Source organism: Narcine bancroftii, chromosome 3, assembly GCF_036971445.1.
Source record: "Narcine bancroftii isolate sNarBan1 chromosome 3, sNarBan1.hap1, whole genome shotgun sequence".
NCBI lineage: Eukaryota > Metazoa > Chordata > Chondrichthyes > Torpediniformes > Narcinidae > Narcine > Narcine bancroftii.
The window spans coordinates 283282561-283298788 of record NC_091471.1 but is presented as its reverse complement, the minus strand read 5'-3'; the positions used below and the strand labels follow the sequence as shown (position 1 = coordinate 283298788).

The following is a 16228-nucleotide window of genomic DNA, read 5'->3' as shown; positions in this document are numbered from 1 at the left end:
AATTTGTTGAACTGTTGACACCGCTGGAAGACTATCAGAAAAGCATGAACGTTAAAGAAGTTTGCCACTTGGGTGGGCAGCAGTCAGTTCCTTGTGTGTGGAAAAATACTGGGAGAAAGGACTGGGTCCAGCCTTTTCATCCTGACAATCCACCAAGGAAAATGATGATGGCTTCACAGATGAAGAGGTGCATGAGGCAGAGAGGCAGCTTGAAATTAGTAGAGGATTTACACCAGTGATACTCTGCCGATGACGAATGCCCGACATATGAGTATCTGACGGACTCTGAGACTGTCCACTGGATCCTGACCCACAGGAGGATAATAATGAGGCTCAGAAGCATTTTGGATTTCGCTCGCCGCCAGCGACATGCTGCGTTTCAGTAATGAACACGCAGTTGCTTTTTTAAGAAATCAAATGATTGTAAGAAATTAAAAAAAGATTATTGCAAATACAGGTATTTTACATGTGTTTATTTTTTTGAAACTTCTGTTTAGCGTGCACCCCAATTTAGCACAACCCTGTGACGATGCAATTTTTTTTGGACCCCAAGTATCACATTATAGCGAGGTTCCACTATAATATCGATCTGAATCGAGATTTGAAATTAAGCAATAATAATTAGTCCCCAGTAGGAAAAGGAGTGTTACGAATGAAACAGGATATGATGCAGGCGACGTGCGTTTATTTTTCCTTCCCTGTTTAGGATATGTAGGAGTCCAAAGGCCCCATTGATGTGTGTCTTACTACTTGATGGTATGTTAAATTGTATGTGGGGTGGGGGGGGGGTAAATACAGACTGTATATGCAGGAATATTGGGAAAATTGAATGATTTGTTAAGCTTTGTGAGTGTGAAAGTCGTAAATAAAATATTTTTAAAAAAGGTTAAGCAATAAGTTCTGTTGTGGTTGGAAAGTTGATTACCAGCACTCATTTCCTGTATCTGTTCAGGTATGAGACTGAAGCATGGAGCTACTTACACTTTTGGTTCCCCTCTGTTTGTTCAGACTTACAGTACAGGACCGTAAGTAACAAGACCTCTAAAAATGTACGGGGTTTGGGTGGCATGGGCTAGAAGGGCCTGTTACTGTACTGCAATTTTAAATTAAAACAATTAGTACAGAATCAAGTCATTGAGGCCCAAATAATGGTGTTTATAATGTATTGCATTGAAATGATTTAACTCCCTCATTTTTCCTGTTTTACATTTAGATTTTCATTCAAAACCATCCAAGTTTTATCAATTAAGTTATGTGGTCATAGAACGCTTCAGCACAGAAAACATTCCGCCCCTCTCGTCTGTGCCGACCATTATTCTGCTAGGCCCATTCCATAACCCTCCAGACCTCACCTATCCATCCAATTTATTCTTAAAACAAGATCAAGTCCGCATTCATCATATCAGATGGCAGCTCATTCCACGCTCCCACCACTTTCCCCTAATGTTCCCCCTAAACCTTTCCCCTTTCAGCTTAAAAATTTGTCCTCTCATATTTATCTCCCCCAATTAAGTGGAAAAAGCCTACTCACATCCACTCTGTCTATACCTCTCATAATCTTGTAAACCTCTATCAAATCTCCCTGCAACTTCCTAGTAAATATTTTCTGCACTCTTTCAAAGTTATTGATATCCTTCCTGAAGTTAGGTGACCAGAACTGCACACAAGATTCTAAATTTGGCCTCACCAATGTCTTAAACTCTTCAACATAGCATCCCAACTCCTATACTTAATGCTTTGATTTATAAAGCCAAAGGCTTTCTTTACAACCCTGTCCGTCTGTGATGCCACCTTCAGGGAACAATGTATCTGTATTCCCAGATCTCTCTGCTCCTCCGCACTCCTCAGTGACCGACTATTTACTGTGTATGTCCTACCTTGGTTTGCCCTTCCAAAATGCAACACCTCACACTTGTCTGCATTAAACTCCATCTCTAAAGCTCTCCCTGCCACTCAGTAAAATCATGGCTCACCCCTGCCTCAAACGTATCTAATGTCCTCAGCTTTCAATTCCCATCCATCCAAAAATCTGACCTCACTTGAATGTGTTTGTTCAACATTTTCATAACTTTCTGGAAGTGCAGAATTTCAGGGATTTTTGAAACCCCAATTTCTCTCAACACCCATTTAAACTCATTATTTTGAGTCTCCAGTATCTACATTGTTTAAATTCTTCTGAAAATCGCTTCTATTTTAGTGAGATTACCTATTCTTCACACCTGCAAATGTGAAAAGACCTGTTCTTCTGAGCCACTCTTTGTACTGTTATGGACCTTGACTATTTTAATTTTTCACTGAGGACTGAACTTGCTGGGGGGGGGATTTGACAGCTACTAGGACTTGTAGTAGCACTAAGCTACCACTAGGAAATTTTGACAGCTGGCAGAGCACAGAAGTCCGTGGGCTCGCAGGAGAGCGAGCCTGTAGCTGAACCTCTCCACCGATGGGGAAAGCTGGAGGCACCGCTGAGCAGTTTAAAAAGCCCAGCGTGCTAGTTTTGAGAGCGGTGAGTCGGTGGAGTGTGCGGGATTGACCAGTGCCTCTCCTGGTCCCTTCCAAGGAAGAGGACTAGGGTGCCAGAAGGGCACTTGTGAACCCTAAGGAGGGCTTTGGAGGGTCACCAGACCACTCAAGACAAGGTGTCCAAAGAAGAGGACTTGCGTGCCTAAAGTAGGCTTTGGAGGCATGAACCTGATTTAGTGACCAGGAGGTCATTGTGGAAATACCTGGATAAAGGAAGTGAAGGACAGTGGTAGCTTTATTCGAACCCCAAAGCAGTCTTGTGTTCCTCGACAGAGTTGACATGACTGGCGTGGGGCGGGGGGGGGGCTTTGTTTTTATTTTTTGCTTTTTGGGAATTTTGGTGATTTTTGGGGCATTCAGCCAGGACTGTAATGGTCTGGGTTTTTTTCCCCACATACACTGTATAGTAGTCTGTTGTTGATATAGAGTTGCCATTAAGGCTGGTGTTAAATTTATAGAGTTAATTCTATTATTGTTAGTTTGGTGAATAAATTTTGTGTTAAACTCATTCATTTGTGTGCCTCCTAATTTCTGCTGGGGAGTGTAACAGTACCAAAACCCTCTTGATCTAGGTGGAAATATTCTCCAGCCATCTTTGCAACTCTTTCTTGTCAGCTTGCCTCAAAATTTTTATTTTGTCAAAGATGAAAAGACCATACCTGTTCAGTTTGTGGTCACCTCTTCATGATTGGATGGCAGGGTGGGCTCATTGGGCTGTATAGCCATTTTCTGCTCCTGTGTTTTATGATCTTTGAATTGTTCCTCTCTTTTTTGCAGAATTTCCATTATTTATGGTGTAAAAAAAAACAAAAAAAAACAACTCTCTTATGTGAACAGTAACCAAGTGAAGTCCTGAACCATCTTAACATTTTTAGACCCTGAAGGTTTATAGGGAGTAGGAAAGAAGAACAGAAGAAACCAAAACTTGATCGGTTACAGGGAAGGGGGCCATAAACTTTGAGCAGAGTCCTAAAGGGGGGCATAGCTGAAAAAAGGTTGAGAATGGCTGATCTAGACTGATCTGGAAGCTTTGTCCTGGCCTGTTAGATTGAGCGCACGGTTAGCATAGCATTTAGTGCAATTGGGGATTGAATCCTACGCTGTCTGTTTGTATGTTCTCCCGATTTCTGCGCGAGATTTTCTCAGGAACTCCATTTCCTCCCACCATTCAAAACCAGAGTTGTAGGTTTGCTGGGTGGCATGGGCTCGTGGGCCGAAAGGGCCTGTTACTATGCTGTACGTCTAAATTTAAAAATAAATTTAAATTTAAAATATTTTAAAGCCAGCGTGACAGGAAAGATAAAAAGGAAAAGGTTCCATTGGGCCCAGCTATAGTCAAGAATTGGAAAACTAAAGTTGAGGTGATGGTTTGGATTGGGCAAGAATTGAAGCAGCATTTTTAAGGGATTCTACAAAAGGTTAGAAACCAGGGCAAAGCAATTGTTCTTTTCCTCTTAATTTGTGATTGCCTGGAGTGGATGTTCTTGGTAATCTTCAAGGACTCGGCAGCAGGTCTCGGGTGCTAGCAGGTTTATCAGAAATGCGTGGACGAGTGTGTATCCTAATCCATGGACAAACTGGTGAAGACCAGACCTGTGGTGTTTAGTTCAGGAGATTCAGAGATGTACAGAAAGAGCAGGTACAACCTGTGGAAAGCTACCACCAATGCACAGAGACTGTTCTAAACATAGCTGGAGTCTCAGTCTGACTGATAAGGCAAATGTCCCATACACTGTCTTTGCTAGTCTGCCTACAATGCTGTCATCTTTAAAGTACCTCCACCCTGACTTTCCCTTCCTCCATTAAACTCTCCCTGTTGTTAACAGAGTAAGTCGTGCCCTGGCTCAATTTAATCCAATGCAGCACCTTGCACCTTGAGTTGAACTGCATCTGTCTTTCCTTAGTCCAGTTCCCCATCTGGTCTATGTATATATAAAAAAGCAAGGGTTCTGATGGTCTCCACTGGTCACAGTCCTGCAGTCTGAAAAACTGCTCCCGACAACCACACTCCCTGACTGAGCCAATTTTTATCCAGTTGGTTAATTGGCCAATGTGTCCAAGCCTACTACGTGGAACCTTATCAGATGCTTCACTAAAATCCATATAAATAATACCAACTGCCTTTCTCTCATCTTCCCTCTTTATTAACTTTTCAAAAAATTCTATCAAGTTTGTGAGACACTATTTCCCACACCCTCGCTGGCTCTCCTTAATTTTCCCCGGGCATCCAAATGTTGATAGATTGTATCTCTCAGAACCCTTTCCAGTGAGGTGATTTGGCCCAATATGTAACCCTGTTTTTTTTATTTCTGTTGATGGCGCTTAAACAAAACAAGCGACCAGACTGAAGCCAGTCAGATCACAGAGAGCTGGCAAAAGTTGTGCTCTGAGCAACTTGTTGATCAGGGCAGGAATGCGAAGTAATCTTGTGGGATGATGCACAAGATTTTATCGGTCAGTCAACAAACTGGAATCTTATCTAGACCATCTTAAATCTTACAACATCTGTTAGAAGGTATGGGGAAAGTTATCTTTCATCATCATGTTAAAATCTCACTTCCCTTAAATGATTGCAATTTGCTTCAACTGTTATCTGTGGTAGGGATTTCTACATTATAACTGCATTCTCAGGGAAAATATTTCCAGTGAAATTTATTTTTGGATTACAAGTGGCCAAAATTTCTATCTCATTTTGAAATTGTTCAGAATGGGAAACCAATCCTTCAGCTCTTTTGCTCTGGAAACATTTCTATTTTCAAGGATATCAATCAGATCATTTGTTGGCCTCTTCTTACTAGGCTGAAAGAGCCCCTGCTGGTTCAGTCTTTGACAGTTACAACAGTTCTGTTCCTGTATTGTTCTTGTTCCTGTCATTGAACCACAGAGAGCTGGGCAGAGATTCTATGCAAGTTTACCTATTTTCAGTTCTTGTTCCCTGTATCTCAGAACACGTTAGTGAAGCATTAAAGAAATAATCCAAACGTTGCAAATTAACCACTGGCTAAAAAATCTAAAAAACAGGAAAAGTGATTCAACTGTGGCTGAAAAGAAGTTAAAGGAAGAGTTTCCAGAAATAGCAGGAAAGGGAGCATTTTAGAACCCAGCAAAGAAAAAGGGAAAACAGAAACCGAGGCGAACATGTGAACCATAGTGACAGGAGGTTGTAATGTGAAAGAAAAAAAAGGCAGAGGGATTAATTGCGTTGCATCTGTTTGCACCGAGATGACATAAAACCTGCCAGATGTTAGACAGTCAAGGGTCCATTGATAACAAGGAGCTGAAGGAACAGTAAAATTCCCATTATCTGCCACCTACGGAGATCGCGGGTACTGGAAATGCCTCTCTCTTCCAATACTTCACTAATACAACTGCATCATTTAAAAGACAAAAGGCAGTGCTAAATGTAAAGTAATTTTTAAGAAAAACAGAACTGTTGTATTATGTAATTATGTAAATTTCACTTTAATCAAGTAATTCCCGTAACTTACAAAATTTAAGTTTGAACCCCAGTCGCTGTAACAGCGTTGCACTAATTGCTATGCTAACCGTGCCTCCGTCATAATTAACTCCCTCCCCCAGGTTTACAGATAAAGCCTCACTAATATACTTAATACTAATAAAGGTATAGACTCTTACCAGTCAGGGATAGGGAGGCACTTTATGAGAGTTTCGCCAGCGGCGAGCGCCATCAATCCTGGTGTCCCTGACAGACCCTCGGTGCAACCCAGCTCACCTCCACACCATTGTCCCACTCAGGCCCTTGGTGCACCATCCTTTAAATTCGAACCCTGGTTGCTGGCACTGTAACAGCGTTGTGGTAGCTGCTCTGCTAACCCTGCCGTCAGCAGGATTAACCCCCTTCCTCTCCCCCTCCAAGTTTACAGATAAAGCCTTAATAATATACAAATCGAGATAAAGACTCTTACCAAGACACTTTGGGAGAGACGCCCTAGCGGTGAGCGACAGAGCCTGCTCATCATCCTGGGCGCTGCCATTTATTGGGAGATTTTTTGCTTCCTTTTTTGAGGAAAGAGACAAACCTGCATTAGATGAAAATAGAACTAGAAAAAGTAGCAGAGAGAATAGCAGAAAGTTTTATACATAAATGGGAAGCTAAATTAATATTTGGTGAGAAAGAAGCCCCCTTATTAAACCATGTAATTAATATTTGGTATAAAATAAATGATGAGATTGGAACAAAAGGGGGTCTATCTCCTAAAACACCTTTGATTCAAACCAGGCTTATCCCTTTTACAATGGGTAATAAAAATTTTAGAGACTTGGTCTGATATAATTGAGGGTGACTATGAGCAGTGACAACTTACGTCATTTGAACAATTAAAAAATAACTACGGAATCCTTAACAACACAGTCTTCTGCTATTTTTAATTCAGAACATACACAAGGGAAAAATTGGGCCACCAATGTTTTCATCAAAGTGTGACATGGAGACTCTGATTCAAAAGGGAAATACAAAGAAATTCACTTCAGCAATGTATTTCTTACATCAAATGGGAGCCCCTAAACAGGCGGGGTTCATAAGTCTAGACAGAGATGGGAATCAGACTTCAATGTAAGTATTGATGAGCAAAACTGGTCTGATTTATGTAAGGACAGTACGACAAATACAATAAATGTTAGGTTGTAGCGGCTTACCTGCACGATGAGCAAACCAGCGCCGCAGCCGCAGTTAAGTCCGCAGCCGCAGTTAAGTCCGCAGCCAGCGGCAGCTATGGAGATGCTCTGAGTAGGGTAAAGCTTCAGCCCAGAAGTTGGCGTTAACTTCCACCCCGCTGGAGCGCTGAGGACTGGGCAGGCCTTTTAAGCGCACAATTTGGAACCAGTAAAGTAGCTACTGCAGTCTCAGTGTGTTTCTTTCGGTTTAGTAACTTACCAGCCACAAGGTATAGATTGGTACAATACAATTTTTTGCATCAGTTATATCTCACACCACATAAATTAATGTTTAAGTCAGACATCAGATAAATGTTTTAGATGTGGCGAGGAGATAGGAACTTTCTGACACTTGACTTGTTCCAAAGTGAGACCTTTTCTGGGTGGATTTAGGAAATTTTTTAGAACAGATTATTGGAATTCCATTTCCAAAATCCAGACTTGTTTTTACTGGGAAATACAATGGTGATAAGACTAAAATTGAAATTAATCTAAATATCAAGTTGAATTTGTGAAAATTGCATTGGCTGTGGCCAAAAAGTGTATTGCAGTTGCTTGGAAGACTGACTCCCATGAGGCATGGCATGCTGGAATGCAGAAATGCATAGCTGTGTTTCCCTTGAGAAAATTACTTGCAGCCTAAAAATAAGTATGACATATTCCTACAAATATGGAAACGATATTTACAGATCTCAGATGTAAATCTTTAGTTGAAAAAACACAAAAATGCTGGAGAAACTGAGGAGGTCAAACAGTGCCTTTATATAGCAATGGTAAAGATACATCACCAACGTTTTGGGCTTGAGCCCTTCATCAAGGAATGAAAGGTGTGGGGTAAAGCGGGTGACAAAGGCAGGAGACGATACATAGAGAGAAGAGGGAGGAAAGACGGAAAATGAGGTGTTGTTCCTCCAATCTGCAGATGGTCAGGATGAGTTGTCTGAAAGATTGGAGGAACAACATCTCATTTTTCGTCTTGTCACCCTCCAACCCCAGGGCATGAACATTGAGTTCACTGCATTCCACTAATAAGCTTGCCTTTTCCCCCCTTTAACTAGTTATTCCAGTTCCTACCTCTCTCTCTCCACCTAGCCTAGTTTCCTTCCTGCGGCGTCCCCTTCCACCTATTATCTCCCACCCTCACCATCCCCCTACCCCCTTTTCTTCAGACATCTCTCATGTTCCCCCACACCTTGATGAAGGGCTCAAGCCTTTGCTACATAGAGGCACTGTTTGACCCGCTGAGTTTCTCCAGCATTTGTGTTCTTTCACTCAACCACCGGTGTCAACAGAATCCTGAGTTTTACCTCTAAATCTTTAGTTGAGGTTCTTCCAGTCCTCGAGGCCACGTTAATCTTCTCCAAAGAAGAAGACTAGTTAAACAATGAATTGAAATTCATTTTCAGCAATCTTTCTTATTTTTCCACTCTTACCTTCTTTCTTTTTCTCATCTCACACACTTCTTTTGGGTCTTTGGGGGGGGTGGGGTTTGGAGGATTTGGATTACAACCATTATGCAGCAGAAATTTATCTACTTGGATTCGTAGTTTTTAATTTTATATTTGACTACATTTATGGACTAAAAATTTTTAAATAAAATATTAAACAAACCCATAGCTTTATTGAAATTTTATTCAAATAGCTGCTGAGGGGGGAGAGCATGACAGGTACACTCCACTGGCTGAATGTTTGCTCCCATCTTCTCTAAGGGTTTGTGTGTTACTTTCTGGAGCACCTATACTTTTACAATTTTAATTTAAAACTTTATTTATTCCTTTACATTATTTATTTATTTCATCAGAATTTTTTTTGCCAGTTTGTTTCCAGTTGATTGACTGTATTAGTCAAAAATAGTTCCAAGGAACTATTGGTTAGTTTGAAAAGTGATAACAGCCATCATGTTATATTCTCAAGATGTAGGGGAGTGGATTCAAGGCATAGATGTGGAGGAACTGGTTCTCCCAGAGAGTAGGGAATAGAACTGCCTCATTAAATCGATTTGAGCCATCGGTATAATTTTGAATGATAGGGGAATTAAAAGTATTGTGGAATAGTGGGTAATTGGAGCTGATTACTTGGCAAGATCAGCCATGATCTTATTGAATGGTGGATCAGGCTAGATGGCCAACACCTGCTCCAGTTTCTTATGTTCTTTTACGTTGACCGACATTTCTACCCATAGATGGCTGCCTGATCTGCCGAGTCCCTCCAGCCTCTCCCCGTCCAGCATCTGCATTTTTTGTCTTTTTCCATAATTTAATTCTCTTAAATCAATTTCCACTAATCTGCTAGTTTCCTCATTTTCCCCTTCGTTTCCCGTATCCATGGGATTCAGCTCCTTCACCAAAAGCATCAAGCTATGGCCAGCTATTACAGCCCAGAGTTTGTGCTGCAATCTTCCTGATCTGCGTGATGCATTAATCCACAGAATGTGCTCACCTGGGCGGTTACAGACTCTTGATTTAGTTTAATTTAGTGATACAGCACAGTAACAGGCCTTCTGGCCCATGTGACCTTCTAACTCCATGCATCTTTGAAAAGTGGGAGAAAACTGGAGCATGTGGAGGAAACCCTCTCGGATACGGGGAGAAAAATGTCGAAGCTCCTTATCGACAGTGCCAAATTCGAACTCAGGTCGGTGGCACTGTGATAACATGGTGCTAACTACCACACAAACCGTGCCACCCTGAGGGTCAAGAACCTCAAATTCCTCGGTGTCAACATCTCCGAGGATCTGACCTGGAGCCTCCATGTGGACGCAATCACAAAGAAGGCCCGCCGGCGGCTATACTCCATTAGGTGTTTGAGGAGATTCACTATGTCTCCGAAGACTCACGAAAACTTCTACAGGTAAATAAATCATGGGGAGTATTCTGACTGGTTGCATCACTGGTACATGGCGATGCCAATGATCAAAACAGTAAAAAACTCCAGAGGCTTATGAACTCAGCCAGTGCCATCACAGGCACCGGACTTCACTCCATCGAGGACCTGTACAAGAGGCAGTGTCTTAAGAAAGCAGCCTCTATCTTCAAGGACCCTCCACCACCCAGGCCACGCCCTCTTCACTCTGCTACCATCGGGGAGGAGGAACCGGAGCCTGAAGACGAGCGCTCGGCGGCACAAGGACAGCTTCTTCCCCGCTGCCATCAGATTCCTGAACGATCAATGAACCAAAGACACTGCCTTACTTTGACCTTTTGTGCACTAATTTTATTTATTTTTGTCAGGTGGTTGATGTGAATTTTGCCCTGTGACGCTGCTGCAAAACAACAAATTTCCTGACTTGTTTGTGACAATAAATTCTGATTCCTATTCTGACATTTCTCGCTGGTATCAATGTGATTGCATTCGGTTCCTTACTGGAGGAGAAAGAACGTCAACTGCACTCTCTCTACCTTTTACAGAAACTACTATGACACTTAAGGCACCAGAAATTGTTGATCTAGAAATTGGCAGTCTTCGAAATGTCAGTGTAACTCCAAGGTAGGTGCTGTTTGATATAATCCTTGGACAAGCGGAGCGCTTGTTTGGTGATTAGGTGCTTTGGTCTTACTCCACTGAGGAGTTTATTACATCTGTGAAGGAAAATCCCAAGTCATTCAGTCCCTCAAGACAATCTCAATGTTTAGTCAGTTATGGTTTGTCTGCACTCAATAACTCTACAGGCTGTACCATTGACAGGGGAGACAGGCAGACTCTCTTTCCCAGGATGGAAACGTGACATTTCAGAGGATGTGCATTTATGATGGGGATGTAGTTTAAAGTAGATGTGCGGGACGATTTTTATTAACAGGGTGGTGGGTTGTATAGTATTTATTTCAAACGTTACCTATATTTATACTATCAGAGTCTTTTCAGGAACTAAATAAATAGGTAAGGAAATTTATTTGGAAAGGAAAAATGGCAAGAGTTGCATTAGAAAAATTAACATGAAAATTTGAATTAAGAGGATTACAATTACCAAATTTGAAAAATTATTATAGAGCAGCAGAGTTGAGGTTTCACTCTTTTTTTCAAGAGGGAGAGAAGCTAGCAAGGATTTATGTAGAAATTAATAAAATAGGAGAAGATAAGTCAGAGAATTTTATATACAAATGGAATAATAACCTTTTTATTGGAAATAGAGATATTTCTTTGTTAAAACATCTTTTTAAAATATTGGAATAAAATACATTTAGAAATGGGAATAAGAAATTTTCAGATACCAGGAATAATATTGAGCCAGATTCAACTTATTCCTTTTACAATAAATAATTTTGATATTTCATTTAACAAAGGAATTAAGACAATATAAGATTGTTTTCAAGGATCAACTTTAATGACATTTGAGCAATTGAAAAGTAGGTATGGAATACAAAACAATACAATATTCTCTTATTATCAGTTAAAGGCAGATTCAAGAGAAAATTTAGGACCAGATTTGATATTACCTGAACAAAGTTCAGATATAAACAGATATAAATATTAAAAGTTTATTTCAATTATGTATACAATTTTGCAAAAAGGAATGAATAAACCAGGAGTTCATAAGTCAAGACAAAGATGGGAGAAAGATTTAAAAATCAATATTCAAGAGGAAACTTGGTTAGAACTTTGTCAGGATAATATGACTAATGTCCAATCTAAAATGGTACAATATAATTTTTTTTACATCAACTATATCTTACTCCACAGAAATTAAATGGATTAAATTCTAATTTTTCAGATAAATGTTTTAGATGCAATAAAGAAATAGGTACTTTTCTACATTCTACGTGGGAATGTTCAAAATTAAACCCTTTTGGACAGAACTGGGTTATTTTTGGAAAGAGTTACAAAAGTTGAGTTTCCTCAAGATATTTTTTTTTCTTGGAAATATTTTTGACACAGAATTGAAATTAAAATTAAATAAATATTTAAAAAATGTGTTTAAATAGCCCTAGTGGTAGTTAAAATATCTGTGGCAGTAACTTGGAAATCAGATGTGTATTTGGGGATGGGTAGATGACCAGACTGAAATAGGGAGTTGGATACCACTTGAAAAAATTACGTATAATTTATGTAACATATTAGAAATTTTTCAAAAAATTTGGGAATCAGATTTACAAATTGTAGGAATTAAGTTGTAATTGCCCAACCTGAACCTTCCGACTCCTAAAATCAAGAAAATTAAGATATGTTAGATTTTATTTGATAGTTTAAGTTTTTATAAATATTATCCAGATGTTTTCTTTCTTTTTTTCCTTCTTTTCTATTGAGTTGTTGGGGGAGGGGGAAATTAAAAAAAATCACTATTAACTTTTTTTACTATTTTCAAATAAGGAATTTATGTATGTTTTTTTAATGCATATATGAAATTAAATAAAATTTTCAAAAAAGAACAGAGTTGGGGAGTGTCAGGAGTAGTGGTGGAAGTGGATATGATAGGTTTCTAGATAGACACATGGAGGGCCTGTCCCTGTGCCACATCATGATCTTTGATGTGACTGCTTTGGAGAGAATGCAGATGTTGCATGGATTGGAGGGCTTTAGTTATGGGGAGAGTATGGATAAAAGTTACAGGGCATGGAAACAGTCACACATTCCTTGCTGGGGTCCCATGCATATTGATCCCATTATCCAGCACCTGGCCAGTAGCTTTTTATACCTGGGTGATTCATGTGCTCATCTAGATACGTATTTCTTAAATTCTATCAGCAACTCTTCCACCACACTCAGAACGCTGTGTTCCAGGTATTCCCTCAGATTCCCTCCAAATTTCTTGCCCCTTACTCTGCATCAATGCCTTCAATGTTTATTCACCTCTGATAAGGGGTAAATTTTCCTTCAGTCTATCCTATCTATATCAGGACATCTGTTTAAGGTGAGTAGGTTTACATAGGTCGCCACAACATTGGGGGGGCTGTAGGGACTTTGTTGTGCTGTTACTTTTTGTGTACCCTTCATAATTTAAAATACCTCAATCATGTCCTGCGCTAACCTCATTCACTCCAGAGAATACAGATGTGGCCTCTCCAACTGAAACACTACAGCAGGCGACATGCTGATGAATCCTCTCTGCACCCTCTCCAGTGGTATGGTGATCAGGGCTACAACTCAACCCCAGCTGAGATCTGACCAATGTTTTATAACCTCTCCGCTCTTGTATTCAGTGCCGTGGCTAATGAATGCCAGTATCCTAAATGCCTTCTTAATCACATTACCTATCAGTGTTGCTACCTGCAAGGATCTTTGGACCTGCATCGTAGGAACTTACTATTCATGGTATGTTCTAGCTTCATAAGTACTCCCAAGATGCACCTCTTCTTATTTTACAGGTTTAAACTCCATCACCCATTTCTCAGCCCATACTACTCTTTGCACTCTCAATAACTTTGCCAGTCTGTTGTCATCTGCAAACTTACAGAAGATGCCTTTTGCATCCACTTTCAAATCATTCACCAATAGCTGAGGTTCAGCTTGATTCTTGTGAAACACCACTAGTTACAGGCATTCAATCATGAAACACTATTGTAGCATTGTCCCCTATGTCAAGCCAATTTTGGATCCAATTAGCCACTTGCCCTGGGTCCCATGACACTTAACCTTTTGGATTAGTTTCCCATGTGGGGCCTTGAAAAAGTTTATATTTTTTTTAAATTTAAATTTAGACATACATCAGAGTTACAGGCCCTTTCGGCCCATGAGCTCAAGCCGCCCAATTATACCTAACTGTCCAACACGCCCAGTACATTTTGAAGAGTGGGAGGAAAACCCATGCAGACACGGAGAGCATACCAACTCCTTACAAACCATGGAGGATTCGAACCCTGGTCCTGATTGCTGGTGCTGTAAGAGTGTTGTGCTAACCGTTACACTCATCGTGCTTCCCAAAGTATTCCCAGGCAATCTCCCATCTAAGTACTTACTCGGCTTGAGCCTGTTTATCTGCTGAGACTCTGGTTAAAGCCTATCCCAGTATTTACAATTCAGTTTAATTTTTACAACCCCAATTTGGTTCTTACTGAAATCCATGTAAACCACATCTACTGCACTGCCCTCATTAATACGCATACAGCCCAATTATTTAGACAGGATCTACTCTGGATAAAGCCATGCTAGCTTTCCCTAATTGGCCCCTGCCTTTCCAAGCATTCATAGTCCGATCTCAATGTTTTGCTGTAACTTTACTACTAAGAACAGATGGTTCACTCTCTGTAATTACCAGGCTTTTCCCTGCTGTTCTTCTTGAACTTGGACCACATTTACTATCCTCTAGTCATCTGGTTCCTCACGTGGTCATTTCCACCAGAGCCCCAGCAATCTCTTCCCTGACCTGTGGATGCCTGAGTTTAAGTCTCATCCGGCCCCGGGGATTTATCCACCTTTAAGCCTGCTCTGGCTCTTTCTCATTTACAGTGATTTGCACCAGAATTTCACAGAATTCTCCTACTATAAAATTCGTTTCCTCTGTAAATACTGATGAAAGGTATTAATTCAGGACCTAACCCATTCCTTCCAGCACCACATACAGATTGCCCAGTTGCCTGTAGTGGGGCCAACTCTTCCCCTGGGTATTCTTTTGTACTTAATTTACTTACACCTTTGAATTTACCATAATCCTGTTGGTAATATTTTGTGATCCTTCTTTGCTTACCTCATTTCCCTTTTAAGCATGACCCTACTCCCTAAACAGGAGTTTTCCATTTTTCCTTCTCTAGATTGTCAATATGCTTCCTGGGGCTGGGCTCGTTTTCCTTGGAGCAAAGGAGGCAGATGAGTGACCCAATGAGATTATGGGAGGCAAAAGTAGCTTAGAAGGGCAACAGTTTTTGCTTATGGCAGGGGTATCTAAAGCAAAAGGGCATTAGTGTAAAAGGGTCACAAAGCTATTTTACTTGCACACAGATAGATACTGGAATTAAACAAGAAAGTTTGCAGATGCTCTGATTGTAGTTTAATGCACAGAAGTGCTGGAGAAGATCAGCAGGTCACACAGCTTCCATCGGAAGCAAAGTTATATAACCAATGTTACAATGTCAAGACTGGAACTCGCTGCCAGCTGAGTTAGTGGAACCAGACATTATGTTTAAGAGATATTCAGGCAGACCTGAATAAGCAAGATAGGGAGGATATAGTCCCAATGCAAACTGTATCAGGTGCATGGAGTAAAACTCAGCGTGGATGTGGTGGGGAGAAAGGCCCGTTGCTGTGCTCTACCTCTATATACCAACATTCCTTCCTTAACCAATATAACCAAGAACAGATTATCTACTCATGTTGTGGTTTGTAGGACTTTGTTATTTACAAATTGGCTCCTCAAGTCACCAAATTTTGGTGACATTCTGAGGGTTTGAAAGGTACTTTATAAATGCAGATATTGACTTACTTCATGTCTGCTCTTCCCTCAGTGAACCTCCACAGGAAACATTATTTGTCACGTTTAATGTGATGTTCTCATCCAAACAGACTTCGGTCATTGAGCTTCCAGAAAACGTAAGTAATGACAGGATGTTCAAACTCTGCTTTAATGCTCTGATTAGTTCTGCCTTACTTTTGTGTTGAAGGACACAAGTCGTGAAAATGGCTCACTGGCCATATAAATCATATGGCATCTTCCACCAGCAGACTGACAGCAACAAACAAATCACAGAGTCACACTGTGTGGAAGCACCCCTTCAGCACAACTTGGCCACGCCGACCAAAATATCTGATCCGCTCTAGTCCCACATGCCTCTAAACCCATCCTACCCATATTCCCATTCGAATGTTTCGTTAACATTGCAATGGTACCTACATCAACCACTTCCTCTGGCCTCCCATTCCATACCCCCACCACTCACTGATTAAAAGATTCAGATTTATTGTTAGAGTGCATACATGATATCACATACAACCCTGAGATTCTTTTTCCTGCAGTCGAGGCAGAATTACTACTTATTGGTAGTGAAAAAAACTGTACACAGCATATTCATGTAAACAAGTAAACAACTGACTGTGCAATAGAGGGAAGGGAAAAAAACAAATTTTAGAGTCCTCAAAAATGAGTCTCTGATTGGGTTTGTTGTTA

General features: G+C 40.5%; 1 protein-coding gene across 5 annotated transcripts in view; it reads left to right on the top strand.

Annotated features, from left to right (window-relative positions):
- The window catches only part of ctns (cystinosin, lysosomal cystine transporter), a 76432-nt gene that overhangs the window by 9727 nt on the left and 50477 nt on the right, over positions 1-16228 (top strand). For 4 of the 5 annotated variants that reach the window (XM_069928372.1, XM_069928373.1, XM_069928375.1 and 1 more), the window contains exons 2-4: positions 953-1025; positions 10605-10683; positions 15570-15654. In XM_069928372.1, the coding sequence (XP_069784473.1) occupies positions 968-1025; positions 10605-10683; positions 15570-15654 (222 nt within the window). In that variant the 5' untranslated portion in view covers positions 953-967. Of the gene's footprint in view, positions 1-664; positions 757-952; positions 1026-10604; positions 10684-15569; positions 15655-16228 lie in introns of those variants that run through there. The other variant, XM_069928374.1, reaches the window with a different exon arrangement.